The following is a 27906-nucleotide window of genomic DNA, read 5'->3' as shown; positions in this document are numbered from 1 at the left end:
CAGTTCTCTCTGCAAGTAGTACATAATTTATTGGGAAGAAAAAGATTACATGCATAAATCATTTTAGAGAACTTGACTTGAACTTCAAAATAATAATAATAATTTACAACAAGTATGTAGGCATACAGAGAAGGAAAAACACTTCTGTAGCCTCTATTGGGTTACAAACTAATTTATGTATTGTGTATATGGTCAGGGTGGGGACAACATATCTAGAGGATATAAAACATTTGGGGAACAATGGGAAGAAATGAATGAATATTGTTACTGCTGCTAAGTCGCTTCAGTCATGTCCGACTCTGTGCGACCCCAGAGACGGCAGCCCACCAGGCTCCGCTGTCCCTGGGATTCTCCAGGCAAGAACACTGGAGTGGGTTGCCACTTCCTTCTCCAATGCATGAAACTGAAAAGTGAAAGTGAAGTCGCTCAGTCGTGTCCGACTCTGTGCGACCCCAGAGACGTCAGCCCACCAGGCTCCCCCGTCCCTGGGATGCTCCAGGCAAGAACAGTGGAGTGGGTTGCCATTTCCTTCTCCAGTGCATGAAAGTGAAGAGTGGAAGTGAATTGCTCAGTCGTGTCCGACTCCTAGCGACCCTATGGACTGCAGCCCACCAGGCTCCTCCGTCCATGGGATTTTCCAGGCAAGAGTACTGGAGTGGGGTCATCGCCTTCTCCAGAATATTGTTAAGAGTGATGGAAATGTTTTAAACTTGATTGTGACAGTTGCACAACATAAAAATTTACTGAAAAATCAACCTGCAAACTTAAATAGGTAAACTTATCACATGGTGTGTAAATAATGAACTATTTTCTCGTAATCTGATTACAGTAAGTTCAAAAGCACATTATTCGGGTAATTTATAAACTGGGTTTATTTTCAAATGATTACTTTGTTACGGTTTAAAAGTATTCAGCTTCTATCAACATTAGAAAGAAAGGCATCTACTATGGATCTAGTATCAATCGCAGCTGAATACAGTGTTTCCACAATTGAGTATTTCTGAGAAGAAACAAAGGGAAAAGAGAAAATCCAGTCCATGTGTTTTTATCAAATGGTATTTTCTTTTATCACTCACTCTGAGCTATTGTAACAAATTATTTCCCCAAGGCATATTTCATTTTACTTGACAATAACTGCCTGGTAAAAACATTTACTGGGTGCCTACTGCATGTTCCAGGTCCTAGGGAGACTGAGCAGCCCACACAGCACAGTCCTTAACCTCATGGTACTTAAAGTCCAGAAAGAGGCCTCCAGACATGTAGGCAGCAAATGAAATATAGGTCAGGTAGTAAGGACATGACAGAAGAGTAAAAAAGGAGAGTGAAATTAGGTGGTCTTCTTTTATACAGAATAGGCAGGAAAAGGTTTATCAGCTAATCAGGGAGCACAGAGAAGAATGCGTCAGGTAGAGGGAACTCCGGTGCAAAGGCCTGAGGGGGAGAAAGTTCACAGGAATGAAAGAAACCCTTCTGGCTGTCATGAGATTAGCAAGGGGGAGTAATATCAGGAGTCTAATAAGCAGGATGACCTGCTTGACCTGAATGACTTTGTCATTCAAATCAGGATGCTTTCAGTATTAAATTATACAGAGGAAAAGAGGGAGCTACTAATAAACATGCTGAGATAAGAAATAAACTGTAACTCTCCTAGGGCAGATTGATCACTCTACTTAAAAACCATGGTGAGGATTTCAACTTCTCCTGAGTGAAACGGAATACCTTTAGAAGGTTTGAAGACAGGGCTGATTTGCTTTAGTCCACTTTTTAAAGAATACATTTTAGCTAATGTGTAAAAAAAAGATTGAGGCCAAAAAGGGACGTGGACATGAACAGAAATTAAGAGACTTGTTAAAAGGCTACTGTAAATAGCGAGGTAAAAAGTGGTTTGGACTAGGGTAGCAGAAATTAAATTTCTAGCCTGAATATCTAAGGATGTTCTGTGTACAAAGAGTTTAAATTTCTCTCCAACGAAGGGACAAGCCTGCAGTAACCAATCAGTAAAAAAATCATCATCATTTAATATTTCTACTTCTCATCCTGGACTGAGAAACTCACAACCATATAAATTAGCTGATACAACTGGTCCTGACTAATGTCTTAGTTTTTTAGTGTTTTATGCAGAAATACCACTGAAAGATGCTAAAAAGTACTAAGTAAGTGTTAGTCGCTCAGTCATGCCCAACTCTTTGTGACCCCATGGACTGCAGCCCACCAGGCTCCTCTGTCCATGAGATTTTCCAGGCAAGGATACTGGAGTGGGTTGCCATTTTCTTCTCCAGGGGAAATCCCGGACTCAGGGATTAAACCCAGGTCTCTTGCACTGCAGGCGGATTCTTTACCAACTGAGCTACAAGGGAACCCTCTCCCTGCCACCAAAAAAAAGTACTAAGTAGTACTTAGTACTAAAAAAAAATACTAAAAAGTATTAAGGGACGTTTAATAGAAACACAAGGTTTTGCTTTCATAACAGCAGATGCTCTTATTCTTTAAAGTCAAGAATACGTAGGTTTCAAAAAGATGTGATTTGAGTGAGAGCAATGGAAGAATTTGGGGAAAAAGCTTCAAAAAGTCCACCAATACTAGGGCCAAAGATCAAAATTAAGTCTTCTCCTCTTCCTCTTTTATGGATGTAAAATGCCCCATTAAAGCTTTATGTGATCCCTGTGCAAAGGGAGAAGTAATAAAGCCCAAGTCTAGCTTGGGTGCAAACTAACGTTTTCGTTTCCCTTAATTAACTCACCATGGATTCCCTCATTCAAAACATATCCAACTATTTATTTGTATTTTGAACAGATACAACCTCTTAGAATGTGTTTCTTAGATGTACCACCCAAACTGATTTTTTAAAAAAAAATCTTGTCACATGTATACTCAGCTTCTAAATAAGATTTTAATGAAATATTCTGAAATATTTTTAGCTTTCCCTGTTAACTTCAGGGCACTGTATATAATTTACTGATAAAATTAAACTGTAGCTCATGAGTATCTTCTGACCAACTTCTCAAATGACACTGCTCAAATACGCACTACAAAAGAATTAAGAGAACTAATAAATTCTCATTCACTACCCTCAGAAAACACAGCTTCACCACTTATCTTGTATAATACCTACCTTTTAGGATTCTTGCTATGTGAGCGAGACCTAAAAAAAGAATTCTGTTTTTAGAAAAATAACTATAAATAAGGAAGAAAAGGTACAATGTGCTATTAAAATTACATTCCCATTTCTAATTTTTATATTAATTTTATAAATATAAGGCACATGTGTGTATACACAAATTTTCCCAAAAAGCACCACAAACTTTACAGACTTTCTCACTCTGGCACATCCCTTACCTAGGCTGGCTCTTAGAATATGCTCTTAGAAGACTTAAAACACAATGCAATTCACTAATTCTCCAAAAACCACCTCCCAACCTGGAAAGAATTCTTTGTTATTTACATCTGTCATTTCGTCTTTCCCTCTTAGAACAGAACTTCTGAGGGACACATACTCTGGAATTATCATCGCATACAATAACCCCTAGAACACTCAATTCAATCTTACAATGTTTCTTAATACGACACACAATTCTCCGATACAAAGTACTCTTCGTGTTGCCCAGCACACAATTAAAGCTCAACAGATAGTAAGAGCAAGTATTACGGTTACCAGGAAGTCAAAGGGTTTTTTTTAGTGGAGTGTATATAGCTTGGTTGGAACATGAATGTGGACTGAACCTCATATAAGCCATCACTGTTTTCATCACTCACTATCTGTGTGGCCTGGGCAGATTATGTATCTTCCTGCAGCTTAGTTTGCCATTTGAAAAGAGGAATAATAATAAAAAAACTCACCGGGAGCTTTCAAGTAATAGATAAATAAATACAGGAAGTCTTATTAGCACAGTATCGGGCACACAGTAAGCATCCAGTAAAGTGATGATAATTTTTATCATTATCCTTTCAACACCATAGTTGGAACCCCTTTTTGTGTATAATTTTATACTTACTAGTAATTTCCTCATCTTCCATACTTTAGGGTCCTTCAAGTTCACAGATAGTTTAAAAAAATTTTTTTTAAACATTTCTGAAATAGTGTTAACATTTCATAACCAATATTAAAAGAAATGTGGCATTAGAAGAATAAGATGTGATGTACTTTCATCTCTGACAGATGTGAAAATGTAGTCCTGCAAAGAATTATTTTTATTATTTGGCTGTCATCTCAGATGTATAATTTGTATTAGTGGCAGTATATTCTGTTGAATTTTAACTTAAACTGAGATTCAAATTCCATTTGTATTATCTTAAATATTACAATACTGGGTGCTATTTCCATGGAAACTCAGTATACACAAAAGAGAACAGGGATAAAGCTCTAGGGTAAAATTTACTAGTAAATGAAGAAAATATATCCATGGAAGAATAAAAGTACTTCCTCTAAACAGGAACATGTCCATATATAGCTTTGTTTCATTTTTGTCATCAAAGTGCAAAAAGATTACCTGTTACAAGCCATGTAACAAAAATGAAGTCAGTTTAAGTGTCTTGAAATAGATTGCATGTAACAATCTCAAAGCTTGGAGGAAGTTGACATAGCTGAGTCACATATTATCAAAGGTTTTAATTAACTTAGGAACATCTACTGAAGAGAAGCTATTTAAATTTCAGAGCAATATAATACCATTAAGGAAACACTGTAAGTTAGAATGATAGGTAGATCTTTTCTGGCACATCCCTCCATCTGAAAATTGTTTAAGTTTTTAAACATGTTATCACACAACATGCTGCCAATGGGTAACAATGATCCAGAACATGCACACGTTCTAAATATGAAGAATCCTGATTTTATCAATATACCAATATAAAAAGAACTGTGCACATTTAGCTATTATTAAATTAATAAAAGTTTTAACAGTTTATAGCTTCTAAATTGAAGAAATAGAGAATCAAAGTAACATGTAAAATAATCAGTGAAACAGATTTAAAAAAAACAAAACCCCAGCCCTTCTATCAACAAGTATGTACCATAAAGCAGTTCTGTGCCAGTCTAGCTCAAAGTGAGCCTATTACGGTAATCAAAGGGTAGAAACGGGCCTTGTTATAAATCTTACTAAACATAAAGATGTGAGGCGCTCTTGGTGCCCTCTTCCATACATTTTGAAGGAAATCTCCTGGACTTAAACAGTCTTTAGTTAATATACTTGAATAAACACTGTTTCATATGGTAATATTTTTAAGAGTAAACAGAAATTTCCCAAGTCCAGATTTACTGATGTCTAAAATCTTATACGCCATCACATCTTTTTTAGACCCGGTAATATTTTTAAGAGTAAACAGAAATTTCCCAAGTCCAGATTTACTGATGTCTAAAATCTTATGCGCCATCACATCTTTTTTATGCCCCACTTCAGGTCCTTGGACCACTCCAGTGGTCACGCCATACCTCCTCAGCTTCTCCCTTTCTTCTCTCTCCCTTTCTTCTCTTCTTTTCAGGCGTTCTTGGTTTCTTTTCTCCTGCTTCTCAGCTACAACTCTCTTAAAACACAACGACAGTTCAAATAATATTAAATGAGAAGCATTATTTACCGGGCCCATTCTTAGCATTATCCTCAACTTTACCATATCTAATATCAGAACTTTTTAATACCAATTCAGTTTGAAGTTTTGTCAGGTTTAATCACTACGCTTACAAGTCTGGTTTCCAAAATCTTTCCTCCTTTTCATATAAAATTTCATATTTCTCTATGACTTCTTAATGATATTTCAAAATCACTTTTAAGATTTTTCTCCTCTTATATCTTCTAAATTCTTTAAAAATGATTTTAAAAAATCAATCATTATAAATCACTATTTCCATGCTCTATGATTTCCAACACAGAAATGTCTTCTGTTGACTTCTGGTTACAATCCTGATGCTACTCCTTTTAAAAATACCAGTGAAATGCTCAACAGTTCTGCTTGTAGGTCTGTATTTGGTACCCAATCAGGTACCATTTTTATCTTTGAGCCCAATGATCATTTGCCATGGTGACACATTTGTAATTTCAAAAAATTTACCCAAGATCATCTAAGTTACTCAGAATACTGGACAAGAGCTCACAATAAACTAAAAATATGGAGAAATCCCTAGGTGATTCTGATTCTACATTATTTTAAATGCCCAGCTATGGATGCTGGGTTAATTTCAGTGATAACTACACAAAAAGTCACTACTGGTGTTTGCCATCTTTAAGAAAGTCCTCAATTCATGACAAAATTCGACAGTGCCAATTAAAAAAAGACAAAAAACAGCTAGCCACATCAGACTGCTGAAAAGTAAACTGGCCCTATCCATTGACTGTGCTCACTTTCAATGGTTTAGAAATATCCTTTTCTGTCTTTGCTTATCTTCTCAGAAGAATTCGGCAGACAAGTAAGAGTTGTGTTGCCTTTCTCACATCAGCCTATTTAAATGACACAGACTGTCCATTTAAAAAAATAGGTTTCTAAGCTTTCTGAAGTGGGAGCAGAAGCATAAAACTAGAGGTTTTAAAATCTGCTCTTTAGTGAACTGCAAACTATTTAAAATAAATATTGGATCATTTTTTTAATCTTCCTTTAAATGTTATATTAACATTATTACCAGGTTTTTTTTTTTAAAGAAAGTATCATTGGAAATTTTAGGGGGCTTGTAGGATTTTATAACCCAGTTTGCAAGATTCCTACCTGATTCAATATAATGTCCAAGAGAAAATATTATCTCCACCAAGAATAAGAGGATTTTTCAAGTTTGTCAGATATCCATTAAACAAGCTGCTATTTCCATTTACAATCCTACACAAAATCCTATAATCTGAATTATTAACAGAATCACAGTTAAGAATAGTCTTCAATATCAAAGAAAAATACTACACAAAATGAGTGGCTATAACTGTAAAAAGTGTGGGATATTAATTTACCAATGTACCTTTAATTCTTCAAGCTTCTCTCTTATTTCAATAAATCCCAGGTGCAGTTTACCCCCAAAATGATCAGCCAGTCGTCTGTCATTATCATGAAGACCTAAATAGGCAGAGCAAACTTCACAGACTCGAAGTTTCTGCTGCTGGAAACTGGAAGCCGGCATAGAATTCCGATAAACTTCCTAAACAAAAGTGAGAAAAACCATGTTCATATAAACTGCATTCAAATCACACAATTAAACAAAATTCACTATGTTCATACAAAAAAAAAAAATGCTTCTAGTGAACATACGAAAGTATAGCTATTTTGTCATGAAACAGGTTTCCCCCCCTTACTCCCATCCTCCGTCCTCAGGACTTCTCCACTAGAAATGAAAGATCAGAGCCTCAAATTGCCTTTTGCCAAGAACTACAATAACATTAACAGGATATAACTTTCTTCAAAGGTTTTCTCGATGTTCTGTTTTCTGTATTTTTTTGTTAAAAATGAGATGCAGCAACCTCAAAAATATACACTAGTGAAGAATCAAGGTAGTCGCCGCCCATGCTTGCAGAAAAGGAATGCACGCCTTCCATACTGTTACAGCTTCCTTCCACGTATCGTTCTCCCCACGATGTAAATACAGACAAGGCCTACAAATGATAAAACTTTGCCTCAAACAGAGTGGCTCTATAAGACATAGATGAAAGGTGCCTTACTGAGATTAAGAGGTCTTGGACTCATCATTTTACTTATATTAAGGAGATAATAAATTAGTATATTTGTGCATCCACTCTACCCTTTTTCCTTATACTGACAGAATTCTGATTTGTTTGAGGCAGCAGCATGCCCATATAAAAGCATGACATTTCCAAGTTTCCACGTAGCTTTGGCTAAGGAAATATAAGTGGACACTGCTGGAGAAAATCTATAGGAGGTTCTTTAAGCATCCGCCTTGCAAAGCAAAGGACATCAGTTCAATCCCTGGTCTGGGAAGATCCCACATAGCACAACTACTGAGCCAGCACTCCAGAGCCCGTGCTCCGCAACAAAAGCAGCCACTGCACCACAACTGGAGAGTAGCCCCCATTTTCCACAACTAGAGAAAGACCACACGCAACCAGAAATAAATGAGTGAAATTTTTTCAAAAAATAATAAAATGCAGCCTCCACTTTGGGCCCAGTTTTTGTATACCAATTAAAAAAAAAAAACAAAAACAACAAACAGGCAATGGGAGAAATGTCTATTTAGGTCTTCCACCCATTTTTTGATTTTTTTTTTTTTATATTGAGCTCCATGAGCTGTTTGACAGTTTGGAGATTAATCCATTGTCTGCTGCTTCATTTGCAAATATTTTCTTCCTAAATAAGACATTTCTCCCATTTCTAGGGATTTCCTATTAGCTCAGCTGGTACAATCTACCTGCAATGCAGGAGACCCAACTTTGATTCCTGGGTCAGAAAGATCCCCTGGAGAAGGAAATGGCAACCCAATCCAGTATGCGTGCCTGGGAAATTCCATGGACAGAGGAGCCTGGCAGGCTACAGTCCATGGACTTGCACGAGTCGGACATGACTTAGCAACAAAACCACATATTACCACATGTAAAACAGACAGCTAGTGGGAAGCTGCTGTATGGCACCATGTCCTTGATGACCTAAAGGGGTGGGATGGGAGGGAGGCTCTAGAGGGAGGAGGTACAGGTATACATGTAAACAAACCACTAACACATGCCTTTGAAGGCTATGACATTGTTTCAGTGGTATTCCTCTCAAAAATCTAATGAGAAAGAAATATGGAGCAAATCCAAAGTGAAGGACATTTTACAGAATAACAGGTCTATACTTTTCAAAACGGTCAAGACCATGTAAGACAAAGACTGAGGTACCAGATTAAATTAGACTAGAGTAAGACATAACAACTAAAATGCAATACATGATCCTGGACTGGATCTTAAACAAAAGTTTTTCTTTTCTGAAAATGAACATTATTGGGACAAATGGTAAAATCTGAACAAAGTCTTCAGATTAATAGTATTGTAACAATATTATTCTGTGATTCAGACAACTGGTACTGTGGTTATATAGTAAGATATCCTTGTTTTTATGAAATACACACTGAAGCATTTAGGGATAAATAGGCATCATTTTTATAACTTATTGTCCAACAGTTCAAATACACACACACACTGATATAGGAAGAGAATGATAAAGCTAATGTGGTAATATGCTACCATTTGAAGAGTCTGCGTGAAGGATATAGGAGAATTCTTCACCCGATATTTTAACTTTTCTTAAAATACTTCAAAATAAAATATTTTTAAAAAGAAAATCCAAAAGCACAAGAAAGCACAGGTCAACTGAATTTCTGTGCCTTATTATTCCTCCTCTTTCTGCTTAGGGAGAAATGAAAGGCTTTAGGCTTAGAGACCATGGTGGTACCACAAACTGTTTATTTTCTGCATTGACATTAACTACATTTAAAAAAATCCTAATATTAAGAAATTAAAACTACCTAGAATGGCTACTTGGTATATCTTTTCCCAGCCTAGAACCTTTAATCTGTGTCTCTGTATTTAGAGTGGGTTTCCTGCAGCTAGTACACAGTTAAGTCTTATTTCTTTTTGTTGTAAATCTAGTCTCACAATCGCTTTTTAATTGGACTATTGAGACTCAGACGGTAAAGTGTCTGCCTGCAATGCGGAAGACCCGGGTTTGATTCCTGGGTCGGGAAGGTCCCCTGGAGAAGGAAATGGCAATCCACTCCAGCACTCTTCCCTGGAAAATCCCATGGATGGAGGAGCCTGATAGGCTACAGTCCATGGGGTCGCAAAGAGTTGGACACGACTGAGCGACTTCACTTTCACTATACCTCTTTTTCTGCTCCAGTGGTTTCTCTAGAGTTTATAGTATACAACTCCAACTTATAAAAAAAGCTAGAATCTTTTATTATCATCAGACAAAGGAGATTTCAAAACAAGGGACATTAATAGGGAGAGAGAAGGACATTTCAAAACAAAGGGTTAAATTAATCAAAAGACATAAAAATCCTAAATGTGTATTAAGCTAATAACAGAGCTTCAAAATAGATGAAGCAAAAAGTGACTAAATGGAAAGCATAAAGAAACAAATCCACAATTAGACTTCAACCACTCCTCTCAGTAAATATTAATAGCAGAATAAGTAGGCAGGAAAACCAACACGATATAGGTAAGTTGAAAAAATCTATCAACTATCTTGACTCAAAGGACATTTATAGAACACTTCATTTAACAAGGCAGAGTATCATTCAAGTGCAAATGGAACATTCACTAAGACAGGCCATAGGCAAGGTCACAAAACCAGTACTGACATATTTAAGAGAACTGAAATCACAACATGTTTTCTGACCACAACACAATTAAAATCAGTGAAAATAAAGACTAAACAGATCTCTTAAAACCCACAGGTCAGAAAAGAAATCATAAGCAATATTAGCAAATATTTAGAAATGAATGAAAATAAAAACACAACATATGAAAATCTATGAGATGCTATTGCTGTACTTAGAAGAATGATCCAAGGGGGTTGGAGGGAAGGATTGGAAGCTTGGGAATAGCAGACACAAACTACGATATATAGTATGGATGAACAACAAAGTTCTACTGTATAGCACAGGAACTATATGTATATTTCATAATTCATGATAAAATATAAAGGCAAAGAAAAAAAATATGTAATAACTGAGTCACTTTGCTGGGCCTGCTAAGTTGCTTCAGTCGTGTCTGACTCTTTGCAACCCCATGGACGGTAGCCTGCCAGGCTCCTCCGTCCAAGGGATTCTCCAGGCAAGAATACTGGAGTAGGTTGCCATGCCCTCCTCCAGGGGATCTTCCCGACCTAGGGATCAAACCAGCGTCTCTTAGGTCTAACTTGCATTGGCAGGCAGTTTCTTTATCACTAGCACCACTAGCCCAGAAATTAACACAACACTGTAAATCAACTATACTTCAGTAGAAGTAAAAAATGAAAAATAAATCAATAAAATAAACTGAATCAATGCTCTAAGCTTCTGCCTCAAAACACTATAAAAAAAGAACAAATTACACCCAGCTGTGATACAGTTAAGAACAATGGAGACTATAGCAAAAGGGGAGAGTACAATCTTATTTGAAGGTATTTGATTTTCTGAAAAATATCGGGGGGAGGGGCAAAAAAAAAAAAAATAGAACTTTGTCTGCCGGATAGCACATTTTGAGCTGTGCTGTGGAAGAAGAATGAGAGGAGGCTTCTAGTGTGCTAGCAGACTGTAATGAGGAAGGAAGAAAAGGGAGAATACTATAGTTGCATGGGGATGGAGAAGGGGGTAGGGTATCATAGTGACCATGGATATGAATACTGTATGTGTGTGTTTGTGTGTGTGACAGACGTTTCAGTTCAGTTCAGTTCACTCGCTTAGTCGTGTCCGACTCTTTGTGACCCCATGAATCGCAGCACGCCAGGCCTCCCTGTCCATCACCAACTCCCGGAGTTCACTCAAACTCACGTCCATCGACTCAGTGATGCCATCCAGCCATCTCATCCTCTGTCGTCCCCTTCTCCTCCTGCCCCCAATCCCTCCCAGCATCAGAGTCTTTTCCAATGAGTCAACTCTTCGCATGAGGTGGCCAAAGTATGGCAGTTGCAGCTTTAGCATCATTCCTTCCAAAGAAAACCCAGGGCTGATCTCCTTCAGACGCTGTTTAGGTAATTTCAATTTCAACAGATCAATGACTCTAAATTCCAAAACAACCACGAGTTTTGATATATAACCCACTGGCATGACATAAACTAGATATTTATTTTTAAACTGGTTTAAATTTCCTTTAACTTTTCAGTAACTTCTGATCAAATATATGTTCTTTTGGAAGTACAGATGCTAAGGCTCTAGAAACTGTAACTATAAACTACCTCTGCTTCTCTTTTTTTTGCCCGTGCTTTTTCCACCTCATCCATTACTTTCTGGGATTCCTCCACATTTCCTTCAGCTCCTAGCTGCTCCACCTTGGCCAACAATTTACCAATTTCTTCATTTAACTCATGAACACGTTCTGCCTAGAAAGAAACAGAAAAGATGATCATGAATAAAAAGCGGCATGTACCAAAGTTCAAAATATTTCGTAAGTGCTCAGAAAAGACGTTTGAGCTATCTAAGGCAATATAACTAACGCTTTCTGAGCATATCATAAATGAATTGGTGGACATTAGAATATTTTGAGCCTGCCTGCCTTTACTTGTGAGTTCAGGGAGACAACTGATCTCAATATAACTATTGCTTTTTAACCTCTGCTTTGGCAGTGTATTCCAAGTATAAAATACATTTTCTTCCACATTCTAGCACTCTGTACCTTTCCAAACCAACTTCTTTCTGTTCTCTGACTTCACAACAAATCTGTTATATGTTTCCCAAACTCACCCTGTTGTTTTCTTCCTCTCTGACTTTCCACATACTGCTCTCTCTTGCTAGGATGTCGTCCATTATCTCCTTTACCTGCCTCATGCATGTCTATCCTTTCAGTAAGATCCAACTGAACAGTCTATTATGTGAACAATCAATAGCCACACCTCACCCAAGACACTTAAGCAGAGAGCATCATACACTCCTTTGTGCCATCTCTGTATCTTCTATGACAATTATTTTATCTATATCACATTACTCTGTATGCCATTTTTGTATTTCCAATGCCTAAGATACGCTCAAATATGAGTAAAAGAAATGAATTGGCGGATATTCTTTAAAGTGAAGATATGGCTTTAAAGTCCAACATATCTATCTGGTTTATGGCCAAACCAATTAACAGCTATGTAATTGTGGCCAGATTACCACACCTGAATCTACTTCCTCATCTGGGAAGTAGGGATAATACCTATCTCTCAAGGTTGTGAGACATGAGAAAATGTGCCTTGTATATGCATGTGGCATATTACTAATATTCAGTATACCAGCATGGCACCTTTCTCCCATGGTCCATCCCTTTCCATTGGGATTATCTCTTTCCTTGGGTTCTGATACACCACCTCATCACCACCATTATGGGTATCTAGTTCATTCCTATTGTTTTAATGGCACATGACAGTCTTTATTCTGGCTACAAAGTAAGTATTCAGCCTATATGGCCAATTAGCAAAACAGGTTTTGATTTGATATTGACATCCAGTCCCAACAAAGTAGTGTGCCAGTAATCTTTACTCCTTAAATTTCCCTCAATCCAAGATATTTGTCCCTCAAAGAAATTCCCAATTGTATTATCACTATTGTCCTACTTTAAAAAAATGGTATTTTCCTCAAGTATCTGCCACAGAAAGACTGCATTAGTGACCAAAGCTCTTCACCCTCCTGCACCTGTGCCCTTTGCTACATGACACCATCATACGTTGACTCTGAACTTGGCCATGTAACTAACTGGCTTTGGTTAACAGGATGGTAGCAAATATGACATAAGTGAATGCTTAAAAACTGCTTGTACAATGGGGCTTGATACTATTGTACCTCTGCTACCACCATGAGAATATGTTCAGGCCAGACTTCTGGCCTCCAGCTGACTGGAAGACATGAGTGAGCCCAGCTCGGATGAGTAACTGCCTAGTCAATTTCAGCTTAAGTTACTGATTACAGACTCATGAGCTAAATAAATTCTTATTGTTTTAAGTTTTGAGGTAACCTGTCAGCATTTTTGTAGTGATGGATAACTAATACAAAGCTTTATAAACCAATATAGCTGGGGTCTAGCCAACTGCTATGGATCTCTTCCTACCATGAGATATGAAATCCCATGTACTTTAGGACACCTATCTTTATAGTCCCCATATTAAGAAAACTTTCCAGAAAAAAGTTGGTTATACATAATCCTCTCCTCAGACAAGGGATCCATTTCACTTTGTATACACGTATCTGAGCACTACATTTAATGACGTTACCTAAACTCTATTGGATAACTTTGTCTCCATTCTGCATTTTCATAAAATGTGCCAGACTACACTGAATGGTACACAATATTATAAAGCAGTGAATCATCAAATCAGCAAAAGTCAATATGTGGACTTCTGAACTGATTTAACACACCAACTCTACATAGGAAAATGAATTCATTCTGGGTATTGGATAATATTCAAAATTTGTTACCTTTATGAATGTAATTTTGTGGTTATGTTTTAAAGGTGAAATGATATGACATCTACAATTTGCTTTTGAAATAATGAAATAGCAGAAGACTGATGCCTTTGAATTCATTGGGATTCACTGTACTTTTCTCTCTACTTTATGCATAAGTTCAGAACAAAACATTTTTGCCTAAGAATGAGGTACTGATACACACAACTTGTATGAAACTGAAGGACGCTGTACTGACTATAAAAAGCCAATCTCAAAAGGATACAACCTGCATGATGCCATTTATGCAATATTCAATAAAATAACATAATTACAGAGATGGAAAATAGATTAGTGGTACCCAGGGGCTAGAGAGATAGAGGAACGAGTGTGCCTATAAAGGGGTAACATGAGGGAGTATTGTGGTGATGCTGCAGTTAAGTATCTCAATTACAGTGGTAGTTAACCGTTACACATGTGACGAAATTGCATACAGCTGCACACACATGCACAACTAATGAAATGTGAATAAAATGTAAGGACTGGCCCAGTATCAACTTCATGGCTTTGACACTATTAATTATGTAAGATGTTAACATAGGGGAGGACTAGAGGAAGAGTATGCAAAATCTCTACGTATGTCTCTGCAATCTCCTATAAATCAGATCAGATCAGATCAGTCGCTCAGTCATGTCCGACTCTTTGCGACCCCATGAATTGCAGCACGCCAGGCCTCCTATAAATATAATTATTAAAAAATAAAAAGTCATAAAAAGTATACCTCAAAGTATAGTAAGGTAAAACTACTTTGTATTAATGAAATAATTGAACATCTTACCTTCGCTGCAACTTCAGCACTAATTTCTTCTTGAGTTTCTGCTAATCTTTTCTTAGCCACTTCTGTTCTTCGATCACAATCTGCAATGAATGACTGCAGATGATCCATAGCCTACAAAGTTTAATTAAGACAATTACTGTAAGAAAAATCAACTGTATCCGTAAACATCTTTACTCAAAAATTATACTTTATTATTTTAAATGCTATTATGGGAATAAAAAAAAAAAGTGAGTTTAACTACAAATTGAAAACCACTATCATCATCTATCAAATCTACAAAGAACAAACATAAAAATTCCCAGAAAATGTAGGGCTGTAAGGAAACCGCCACTCTCACACTTTGCTGAAGGGATCACAAACCAGTGCAGGCTCAATAAAAAGGCAATATGGTAATCTTTATCAAAAGCCTTAACAATATGCCCTGACTTCGTAACTTTTACTTCTAGAAATCCATTTTAAGAAAGTAATCAGAGGTATATGGAGAAATTAATATTCAAAAATGTTCTTCACAGTGTTAAATGGGGAAATATCCAGGTAACATGTAGAGAATTTAATCTTCAGTCATTTAAAAAAGGTGCCAGTAGAACACGTAAGGACCTAAGAAAATGCTCATGCTTCATTTGTAAATAAAGTTACAAAATGGTATATGCAGTAAGAGCCCAATTTTGTAAAATAAAAAAACAGTAGAAAAATTGACGAGCATACATTAGATATTAACAATTTCTGAATATATGGATAATTTTTAGTAATCTGTTTTTCTGTGTCCTTCAAATTTTCCACAATGAAAATGTTACAATCAGGAACAGTTGCTCTTTTCTCAAAGAATAAACCACTGAGAATTTTGTAAAAATCTACATCAGTATTTACATAGATGTTTATCAGGCATATGTTAGTATGTCTATAAATAAATTACAGTTCATATAAAACTAAGCTTTAAAGATGTATTCCCAACCAATTTAGACTTTCATATCTTACCGTACAGAAATATAGCTAATTCAAAACTCCAATGTTTAAAAATATAAATTTATTAGACACACATAAAATTCTAAAAATGGTTATTTAACCCATGAATTTCATGAAAATTTAAAACCTTTTATCTGTGATGAAAAAGAAATATTTAACTCTAATTAACTTAAATTTTATTTTTAAAAAAAGATGGAACTAATCAATAGTGTTGGGTCAACTAAGCAGCTATGTAGAAGGTGAGACCTATACCTCAATTCCTTGTAACAGAATAAATTTAATTCACAGATTCAAATACATAAAACAAAGCCATAAAAATACCAGAAGAAATCATGAAACAGAATTCTTATCACAGCAGGACAGGGAAGGCCTTCTGACTTAATTTAACAGATTTTTAACAATTAATAAACTACACAACTACACAAATATTTTGCAAAACTCACAACTCCCAAAAAAGAAACAGAAAAAAACCCACAACATATTATCTGAGATAAGGGACTCATTTTCATTATATGTAAGGTGCTATTTAGTACAAATCAAGTAGAAAAATACTAACATCCAGGACTTTCCTGGTAGTCTGATGGCTAAGACTCCCTGCTTCCACTACGAAGGGTTTGAGTTTGATCCCTGGTTGGGGAGCTAAGAGATCCCATATGCCACATGGCAAAAATTAAAAAAAAAACCAAAAACCCACACACACACTAGTATCTGAAATTAGTAAATAGCACCCCCCACACATACACACAAAATGATGTACACTGAAAGTTCACTGAAAAGGATATATAAATAGATCTTAAATACATGAAAAATTTTCAAACTTACTTATAATAAGAAATGCAAATTAAAATTATACTTATAGTCCATTTCATTTATTAAAGCTGCAAGGAAATCGTGACCAACACACTATATAGCATATGGGAAATAGTTTCAAACATACTTGTGGGAGTATAAGATTGAAAACCCCACACCCTTACATCTAGATGTTGGTGAATTTCTGCAGTATTTTATGCCCAGTGTATGTTAAATCATAACAAATTCACTTAAAGGCATTTCCCCAACTGCTCCAGCCCCATATTAAAATTATGTTTACATAGATGACTTCATTTCCATTAGCAGAAATTCTTGGAAGTTCAAAGAAGTAAATGGGGGGCAGGGGAGGGGAGGTGGCTATTTACTACTTTTCTCCCAAACCAAATAAACCATCTGTTACCTCACTGATAAAATATACCATAAGGTTTATGGTCATCAGTATGTTTTATATAATGCTGATTAGTATGTCTTCTACCTAAAAAAAAGTCACAACTACTCTCATGTTTGTATAACAAGTTTGAGCCTTTTAGATACCTACATAGCATCTTCTATTTCCTCTATTATTTCTTCTCTTACGCACATTAAAAAAAAAAAAAACAAAAAACACCGTCCTTAATATCTTCCCTCTCTTTACATGTATACTTATAGATACAAAAACAAGTATGAATATAAAAATTCAGTTAATTATTAAAGGGTTTTATATACACTAGAAATTAGTTGTTTACATTTAAAATGGTATTTTCTTAATCACAAATACCTAATTGGGAAGAACATCCTTAATTTTCAAATCAATATATGAATTACACAACTTTCACACACTTTCTTAAAATATGCAGTTTCATCTCATATTTTTCAAAATTACTGTTAGTTAGGAAAGTACATAATCCTACTAATTTAGTATTGCCCTTCATGTGTGTGTTGTGTGTGTTAGTCACTCAGCTGTGTGTCTGACTCTTTGTGGACTTCCTTAAACCATCCTTCATGTTAACCACAAAAAAAAGATGATTTTGCTAAGAGGCTTTTCCATTAAGAAATATCAATCTATATTCAAAATATTTTACTGCAAAAGGTAATCCAACTTGTTAAAACAAAATCACATACATCAAGTTCAAAGAAAAAATCTTGTTCTTTGGATGCGATTTCATAATCTGCTCTTAAAGCCAGGTCATGGACTTTCAGACATTCTCCAAGATCCATTCTCTGGAGGAGGAAAAAAGACACATATTATTAAAACAGAAAACACTTTTTTCAAAAATTCATTAACAATCACAGTTCTCTTCAGAATAATTATTGAGTCATACAGATGCTTCTTTATGGATTTTTCGAATCATGCAAACTTTCATAGACAACTATAAAACTAGGTGCCAGAAAAAAACCCACATGAATTCTATCTACCAACAGATGGGAACCATGATTACTTTTGTACTTAAGAACAAATAGAAAAGGAAAAGCCTGTCAGAAACTGAAAAAAGCTTCTCACTTCTATCTCAAGACATATTTCAGTTGGTTGGTTAAGACAAAAAAAGATAAATTTAAAATCAAACTAGCAGAACGTGTAAGCCAAACTGCTGAATTATACTCAATATTCTATGAATAACATTCTAACTTTCAAATAAAGATGGAGTCCTCAAACAACAGACTGGTAATCTTGATATGGATTCCAGACAAGACTCCAGGTGAACTAGAGGTACTTTATTAAAACCCATAACAATTTGACAAAGAGTAAGTATCTAGCCCCACTATGATTAGCATATGTCAGGAAAATAAATACCTACTTGGTATATTTATTTATACCAATTAAGTATTTATTTCAATAAGGAATCTAGTAGGAACCTTCTATGGGAATTCCAATTCGACATTATTTACCTTTCCTGGTGGCTCAGACGGTAAAGAACGTGCCTGCAATACGGGAGACCCAGGTTCAATCCCTGGATTGGGAAGATCCCTTAGAAGAGAATGGCTATCCACTCCAGTATTCTTGCCTAGAAAACCCCATGAACAGAGGAGCCTGGAGGGCTAGAGTCCACAGAGTCAGAGTCCCCAGTCAACAGGACTGGGGGCTAATGGTTTTACTTTTTCACCCAGTTAGAAGACAAACATTTCTAAAAATCTGTTCATTTTTACATGTATCTGGACAACTGATAAGATCTTTCATGAAATTCTTTTAGAAGCATATTGTGTAAAAAAAAAAAAAGGGCTTGCTTGGGCTTTCCTGGTGGCTCAATGGAAAAATGGGCTTGCTGTAAAGATAATTAGATGTGATTAAAGGTGATCATGGCATCTGGTCCCATCACCTCATGGCAAATAGATGGGGAAACAGTGGCAGACTTTATTTTTGGGGGCTCCAAAATCACTGTAGATGGTGATTGCAGCCATGAAATTAAAAGACGCTTACTCCTTGGAAGGAAAGTTATGAACAACCTAGATAGCATATTCAAAAGCAGAAACATTACTCTGCCAACAAAGGTCCGTCTAGTCAAGGCTATGGTTTTTCCAGTGGTCATGTATGGATGTGCGAGTTGGACTGTGAAGAAAACTGAGAGCCGAAGAATTGGTGCTTTTGAACTATGGTGTTGGAGAAGACTCTTGAGAGTCCCTTGGACTACAAGGAGATCCAACCAGTCCATCCTAAAGGAGATCAGTCCTGGGTGTTCATTGGAAGGACTGATGCTGAGGCTGAAACTCCAGTACTTTGGCCACCTCATGCGAAGAGTTGACTCACTGGAAAAGACTCTGATGCTGGGAGGGATTGGGGGCAGGAGGAGAAGGGGACAACAGAGGATGAGACGGCTGGATGGCATCACCGACTCGATGCACATGAGTTTGGGTGAACTCCGGGAGTTGGTGATGGACAGGGAAGCCTGGCATGCTGCAATTCATGGGGTCGCAAAGAGTCGGACAGGACTGAGCTACTGAACTGAACTGAAAGGTGATCAGAGCAAAGCAGATTTTCCAATTGGAGTTATGATATCCCATCACTGGAATGTGACAGAATCTCTATAAGGGTGGTAAAAGGGAATACAGTAATTCAAAAAGCTAAACGTTCCTTTTGTATATATTACAAAAACTATATATAAAGTAAAACTACAAAAAAACATTGCAGCAGTAAAATTATTCCTTCAACTGAGTCCCCAACTTGTGCCAAGCACTATGTTAGGTGCAAGGGACATAGCACTAAATGACAAAGATATTGGTCTCTGACCTCACGGAGCTGACATTCTAGAAGAGAAGTTAATAATAAACCATATTTGTATCTCTGAACAATGTTAAGTGATCTAGCAAAACAGTAACACTCCTATTACTAGGGGAAGCTACTTGGGATAAGGTTGTCAGAGAAGCCCTTTCTGATGAGGCTACATTCCAACTGGATCTAGAAAAGTGAGAGAAGCAGACTAACCTTAGGGAAAGCTAAGAAGAGAGTCTTTCAGTTTTACAGATTTAGAAAGCAGATCTTTAAGAAAATATATACAAGTTAACTCAAGAGGGAAGTTTCTAGAAGCAAGGAACAGGACTAACGTATCTATAGCACACAGGTCTGGGTCTTACCTCTGTATATATTACTTAAAATGACTCCGCCTATTTAACATTTTTGCAACCACCTGGACATATAGAAGGATATGATTAACAATTCTGTGCAATATCCCAAGTGAAAAAGGATAGTGAATTTACTGGATTAAGATCCAAAAATACTGATATACCAGATTAAATTTAATATGAAGAAATAAGTACAAAGTTCTAAAGGACTTTCCTGGTGGCTCAGTTAGTAAAGAATCTCTGCCTGAAATGCAGAAGACCCAGGTTCGACCCCTGGGGTCAGGAAAATCCCCTGGAAAAGGAAACAGCAATCCACTCCAGTATTCTTGCCTGGAGAATTTCATGGACAAAGAGGAGCCTGGTGGGCTACACACAATCCGTGGGGTCACAAAGAGTCGGAAACGACTAAATGACTAATATTTTCACTTTCACAGTTACACCAAAAAATGAAATTTATAAATAACTAAATATAAGCAAAAAATCAGACAAACTGAAAAACTTGCCAGTCAAGAGTAAGGGTTACAGGGTGGCATGACTGAGATCAATTTAAGTGATACAATAGTAATTTATAGGATATAATATGAGCAAGTGAGAATACTCTTACTGAAAGCTGGTTTAAAAGCAAGTCCCTCTCTTCCAAAACACACATTCTGCGTGCTAACACATTTCAAAAGTGATATGAATAAATTAGTGTCTCAAAACAAAGCTTTACAAAATAGCCAGAGAACAGATGTAACTAAACTGGAGAATTAAGATGTGAAAAGTCAACTGAAGAACTTTTTAAGATGGAATCAGACAAAGATTGTTTTATGGCCCCAAGGGACTCCAGAGACACTTTGGTCCTCTTAACATAATACATTCTAATCTAATGCTATTCAAAAGATGGACAAGCTTTCTTGGCAGTTACTTGAGTTTCCAGGTAACAGAGATTCAAATACTGTTTAGACAACTACTTCTTTGGGGTACTCAATAAAGAATTCGAACATCAGGTAACTGTTAGTCTTTCTTCCAACTCTGAGATTTTATGACTATCTTTGAAAAAAAAAAAAAAAAAAAAAAAAAGGTTCTCAAAACTGTATTACCTTGGTTCTTAATTATGTAAAGGAATGAATGGGAAAATATAAATAGACAATGTCCTCAAAGTTATCCTTTGGGAAATAATAAGGACTATTCACCACCATTATAAAAGTCATCACACTAATGGTTTAAAGCAGGCTGGAACCCAACCCCCAGGCTGGAACCAGTCCACGGCCTGTTAAGAACCAGGCCGCACATCAGGAAGTGAGCAGTGGGTGAGTGAGCCAAGATTCTTCTGTATTTACAGCTGCTCCCCATTGCTTGCATTACCACCTGAGCTTCACCTCCTGTCAGATCAGAGGTGGCATCAGATTCTCACAGGAGTGGGAACCGGCCTGTGAACTGCACATGCAAGGGATCTAGGTTGCTCCTTACAAGAATCACTCTGAAACCAGTCCTTCACATTCAGTCTGTGGAAAATTATCTTCCATGAAACCAGTCCCTGGTATCCAAAGGTTGCTGCTACTGCTGCTTCTAAGTCGCTTCAGTCGTGTCCGACTCTGTGCAACCCCACAGACGGCAGCCCACCAGGCTCCACTGTCCCTGGGATTCTCCAGGCAAAAACACTGGAGTGGGTTGCCATCTCCTTCTCCAATGCATGAGAGTGAAAAGTGAAAGTGAAGTTGCTCAGTCGCTTCCGACTCTTCGTGATCCCATGGACTGCAGCCCACCAGGCTTCTCCGTCCATGGGATTTTCCAGGCAAGAGTACTGGAGTGGGGTGCCATTGCCTTCTCCGATCCAAAGGTTGGGGACTACTAAAGTGTCACTGTGATGCTGAGGATGCTGAGATTTTTCCAGACTCCAATGCTTACTCTCAATCATTAGTCCATGGATTAACAAACTAAGGAGATTTCCAGTGAGAAGAAACAGCAACTGAAACTTTCTACAGATGTCTGGAAATTCAAAGCTGTTTATTAGGCAATGCTTATTAAAAAAAAAACACAACTAGAAAAACACTTAATACCCTTTTAAAAAATTGCAGGAAAATAAGAGGAATGAAAGAAGTTAATGGCAAAAGAATGTTCTTACCCTCTGTTACACTAGCCTGTTGATTTAATAATATCTTAATATTACTCATCCCAACAATCCTATTTACATATATTTCCACAGCTATAGTTGTTCATGCTACGCTTACTTCATCAAATGTTAAGATGTCAGAGTTGGAAATGCCTTTGATCTTGGGAGCAGTTCTGAATCTGAACTTGGATTTAAATATTATCAGTGGAAGCTTCTGAAAATAGGCCCAAGCCCTAACCTCCAAAAACTGAATTGTAAAAGTCCCCCAGAAGTTTTTAATGCACAGTGTTGTGACTCACTAGTTGATCTAGTTTTATCCCCATTCCAAAGACGACGGAACTGAAGCACACAGACTGCCTTCTTCAGGGCGCTCATTAGGAAATCTGGTTAGAGATTTCTGCTCTAACACCTCTTCTGCTTTATTATGCTAATTCCAATTATTTCAGTACTAACTTATCTTTTAGTATTTTTATCATTCCCCATAACATCTAAAAAAGCTCTGTACAGCAGATATTCAAAGCAGCTGTCTAATGCCTTTACTTCAGCAATCTCCCTTATTTTTATCTTGTGCATAACTGTATTTCCAATCTGTTTTCAAAAACATGTTAATTGCCTCACTGCGCTTAACCTAAACATCTGTTGTCCACCCATACTATCCTTTGGCAGGAATTCCAGGCTCCCCCCGCCCCCTGCCCGCCTCTAACTTTAAATTCACACCACACAACCAATCAAAACAAAAGCAACTATGTGGATCAAGAACAAAATGAACACTAAAAAAAGATCCAATTATGTCACTATAGCAAAGTTGGAATCTGGGTGAAAGGAGTAGAGCTGTAGTGAAAGGAGAGTGCCTTGTAGGGGACTCATGGAAGGGAAAATGTGAGCTCCACAAGGATAAAGACTTTTTTCTACTTTATCCACTACATACCTGGGTCTGTACATCAAAATGCTTAAAATATTTAACCTTTATTGAATGAACAAAACTGGGCAGAGAAGAACATTTGGCACAGAGGGTCCTATCCTTAAGCAAGGGTGGTCAAGATGCAAAATTGGACTAGAGCAAAATTGGTCTGAGCTCTGGAAAGGGAAGGTCTTCTTAGCCTCTCCTTGGATTTTGTCCTTTTGGAGGCTCCCTTTCTTCTTAACTGTTTTGAGCTACTCTTCTGTTTTTCCCTATGCACTCCTCTCCTCCTGGAGGAAGACCTACTTGGGCTTTTCACTATGGTGGGCTAAAAGCATCTTCAGCTTTAGTCTTGTCTAGCTCACCAAAGTAGATTTGGGGGCCAAAGCCGTAGGAGCTCAAAGAGCCTAGTTATAATGAAAATTCCCCCCCAACCCCCCAGCCCAATAGCCTCAGTGCTTATTTCTTCAGGGACCTATCAGGTCAGTATGTGTAGCAAGGCAGATTTTCAATTCTGGATACTAGCCATGTTTTTTCTTCAGTCTGTAACATCATTACTAAGCACTTACACTGGCGTCATATTGTGCACATGAGTATTTAAGAAGCCAAAATAAACTCAACAATTACCTGCCACTGTAAAATTGAGTGAAGGGAAAGTATAGTAATGCTCTTCGTGACCCTAGTAATGTAATTAAAAAGCCACCAGAGCCAAGCATGGTAGAACCACACCATGACTAAGCATGGACCTGACTCCATCACTGATGGTGTAACAGTGCTTTGAACACTAAGTGCACGGACATTTTCTGTTGCTACTGCTTCTCTTTTGAAATAGTTGAGCTTCAAACTGAACAAAATAAAATGTTTGGTCATTTATTTTAACTTAAAATAACTATTTACGATGAAAGCCACAGGAAGAGTTTAAAATTTTTAAATTTAACAAGTAATTTACTTCATAAATTCTTTCCACAAACTTGTTCTTGGTGTTTTAATTAATGCACATTTAAATTCTTAGATTATTGGGAAAATGGATAAATTCAGTTCTGCATTTTGCCCTTTCCATCCTAAATCCACTTTTTCCAATGAAGTCTTGATCAAATAACTATACCTGATCTTGGTAACAGAATTCTCTTACAACCTCCCAACATTTTATGTTTTACTATTTAACAAAGCTGATTCTGTTAAGTGCTTTTTAACTGTTCTTTTCAAAGTCCAACACAGATCAGGTTTGCATAACCCACAAGTTAGCCATTTTTAAAGAGACACTGCTGTGAGGTTGAATATTTTGTTTGGATTTTTGGATAATGGTTGAATTAAATGTAAATAAAGATGTATATACAAGCATTTCACTGCCATACTGCACACCAAAAACAAGAACAATTAAGAGTCATTGGATAAGTAACTTAGGGAATGGCTATATTGTAAAATATTATATCTGCATTTAAAAAATACAGACCACTGATATGGAAACTTCTCCAAGAGAAGTGAGAAAAATTCAAAGATGCTATTTGTTAAAACACACACATCACACATACTCGCAAATGTACAGGAGAGTGGAAGATGTACATTAAATTGTTAACAGGGTTTAGTTCTGGGAAGAGGGGTATGATAAACAAGGGGAAACTTCTATGTTTTATGCTTTTCCTCTTCTACTTGAAGACTATATTGCCAAAGTAATAAATAAAATATGACAGACCAGGCACTGACCTGGTCTGAACTCAGAAAATATCCCATTTTCTCATTATCCCATATCTCATTATCCATTTAACTGTGAGAAATTCACTTAATCTCTCAGAACTTCTCTTTTCTCCAGAAGTTCAGGACTGCAGCATGATTTACTTACAGACTGACTACACTGTGGAAGATTCTGAATGTGAATCAACACATGCAGAACTTTCTCTGTGGCAGAGAAGAATGCTGGACTACTTGGACAGGAATATGACATGATAAAACCTGTTTCAGAAGCATTAACACCACACTATTAGGTGGACGAACATCCTTGTCAGACAGCAAGAAATATAAGAATGGACAGCAATATTGGTAAAGTACTAAAAGGAATACATACCAACTGAAGAAAAAGTAAAACAAAACCATGATGGCAGGGGAGAGAGCACAGCAAATACAAACCCTTAGTCTAGCATCTGAACCATTCCGTGCATGGTTCCAATGCCAATGCTATTTTCCAAAACACAAATCATCTATACTCTGACGTTCACATCTTCACATTTTACATCTTCACTTTCTTCCTCCTCCTCCTCACCATGATAAAATCTTGCTCTTCCATCCATGTTCAGTGCCCACCTTAAGACCCAGCTTAAGAACAAGAGAAAGCTGAAAAAACTTCGGAAAAAGTCTTGAAATGACAAAACCTGGATACGAGTTTCAGTTATGCCACGATTGTTTTAAGAAGGATGTTTTAATTAGGATGTTTTAACATCCTAATTCCAATGCTGGCACTCAAAACTAACAAACTAAACATGAGTGGCGAATGAAGAGGAATGGGGCCCACTGTGAACGCACCAAGTAGCTCCTGCTTTTCCACCACTTCCCCACTTGTTAACTGCCCATTCTCACTTGAATGTTCTTCCTCCAAGTTCACTTTTTCCTGAGTGGATAAAGGAAAATAAAGCTCTTTGTTTACGATTTCTTAATGAATGTTTTTTCATGAATACAGTAGGAAATATCTTATCCATTTCTAATCTTAGATATGCAAACATAACGGGATAAAATTAAAACAGAAGGCCTTGCCTCACAAAGACCATCTAATCAAGGAGAGAAAGGATATATATAAACAAGATACAACAAGTGACCACTCGGTAATATGGAGGGTAGGTGCTCCCCTGGGGTTCAGAGCAATCACATGTAGTATCCTAGGCAGGATTTAAATTTGTAGAGAAAGGGTTATAGAAAGGCAGATAGGCAATAATGAACATGCTGGGCAAGGACAGCAGTGAGACAACAATGAAAAAATCAGTCTGGTCCAAACAGAGGACCAAACTGATTTATTTATTCAAGGAAGAGACAGATCCAACTGAAGACTTTCAGATTTTTGACCATATATAAATACATAATAGGGAACGACCAAAAGTTTTTGAGTGGAGGCGATATATGCCAAATTTATTTCCTCTCAGGAATAACTGGCTTCTTTTCCCCACATTTAGAACTCTTCAAATGTCATCTCATCAAAATGTTTTCTCCAGTCGTCCTGTCAGAGCAGCCCCTTGCCCACCATCCCAGATCTAACCATGCATTTTTGTCACAGGGCTTGCAACATTCCTGAAATCACCAGCATTATTTCATATGACACCGAGCAGGTCCTCAATATGTATTCGTTAAGTGAATTAATGAATGAATGCTGATCTCAGCAATCAGCAACACTCCCAGAGATTTAAAAAAAAAAATTAATTTCTTGAAGGAGAATTTTCTGTTAATTTTTACTGTGAATTTTCTTTACATTTTCCATCTAGCCCTCATTAATCTGATACTCTTGCTCGCCCTTTTCTATTTCTTCCTCTGCTTAACTTCATTGTTCCAAACACTGTAATAATAAATACAAAAGGGCTAGGAACACACAAAAATCTACCTAAAGTTAGATATTTTACAAATTGCATTATACAAACACATCAACATATATGCTTATATTTTTTGCCTTTACAGACCAAGAAAAAGGCTATAGGGTAATATATAGTCATGATGTTTTAGTCAATATAAATCAGAGTAAAACACCAAATGTTTTTAAAAGTTTCCTTTGTAACTACCCTTAAATAAGGAAGGATTATACTAAGTCATTTGACCTTGCCACCAGCACATCAAGGTAGAATGCATCACATTAAAAAAAACATTTTCAGTGATAAGACATTTCATGATTTTGCTTGATGCCTGCGGTTAATTACCTGTACAATAAAAATATGTTTCAAGTTTTCATTTATTACTATGTTTGCTTTGTGTTCACAGTCTGATTCTTCCAAACAATCCATTTATAACTCCATCCCACCTTTCTCAATGAATAGCCTCAGAGAACACACTAATTCAGATTTGTTAAAATGCAATTTTTAAAACTATTCCTACGTCTAAAAAAAGACCTAAAATGTTCAAGAGATTACTGAGTGATGATTCCTAGTTTTTAAATAATAAACATTTATTGAGAGCCATCGTACAGAAAAACAAACGTGTGGGAACTAGCTGGCAGCTCAGTGGTTAGGATCCACACTCTAACTGTGGAGGGTCCAGGTTCAATCCCTGGGGAACTAAGATCCCACAAAACACCCTGCCCCACCCCAAAAGAAAAACCAATGTGAAATATACTGACCAAGTACCAGGGTATTAAAAACAATCTGCTTGAACAATGACTTCCAGACCTCATTCTTCTTTGCTTGGAAGTTACTGGTCTTTGCTACTTTATACTGTTTCAAGAGTTATCCTAAATGACAGGTCCAAAATGTTAAGATTTACCTCAAAAAACAAACAAAAGGATGAAGAGGACATTAAGTAATTATAAATGACATAAGGTAGTTGTGTGTAAAATACTTATGAAGCTGGTATATGGGTAGATGAAGCTCAGTATACAACTCTACTTTTACATAGCTGAAATTTAAGTTTCAAAAGATTTTTTCCCTCAAACTGATTCAACAGCACAGAATAAAAATGAAAAGTAAAATTAATTTGTATTTGATCTACAAAGACTGGACATCAGCACAATAGATGCACGTATATTTACATATATGTACTTTTGTATTTAACTATTAATCCAAGTG

General features: G+C 36.8%; 1 protein-coding gene across 6 annotated transcripts in view; it reads right to left on the bottom strand.

Moving 5' to 3' along the window:
• Nucleotides 1-27906, bottom strand: part of LUC7L2 (LUC7 like 2, pre-mRNA splicing factor) — a 56431-nt gene that overhangs the window by 5517 nt on the left and 23008 nt on the right. For 5 of the 6 annotated variants that reach the window (XM_055591065.1, XM_055591069.1, XM_055591068.1 and 2 more), the window contains exons 3-8: nucleotides 17727-17825; nucleotides 14853-14963; nucleotides 11836-11979; nucleotides 6932-7108; nucleotides 5429-5520; nucleotides 3113-3142 (exon numbers count right to left, since the gene is read on the bottom strand). In XM_055591065.1, the coding sequence (XP_055447040.1) occupies nucleotides 3113-3142; nucleotides 5429-5520; nucleotides 6932-7108; nucleotides 11836-11979; nucleotides 14853-14963; nucleotides 17727-17825 (653 nt within the window). Of the gene's footprint in view, nucleotides 1-3112; nucleotides 3143-5428; nucleotides 5521-6931; nucleotides 7109-11835; nucleotides 11980-14852; nucleotides 14964-17726; nucleotides 17826-18491; nucleotides 18518-27906 lie in introns of those variants that run through there. The other variant, XM_055591070.1, reaches the window with a different exon arrangement.

Source organism: Bubalus kerabau, chromosome 8 (assembly GCF_029407905.1).
Source record: "Bubalus kerabau isolate K-KA32 ecotype Philippines breed swamp buffalo chromosome 8, PCC_UOA_SB_1v2, whole genome shotgun sequence".
Taxonomy (NCBI): Eukaryota; Metazoa; Chordata; class Mammalia; order Artiodactyla; family Bovidae; genus Bubalus; species Bubalus kerabau.
Note: the sequence above shows the minus strand (reverse complement) of the source record. Positions and strands in the feature narration are given on the sequence as shown.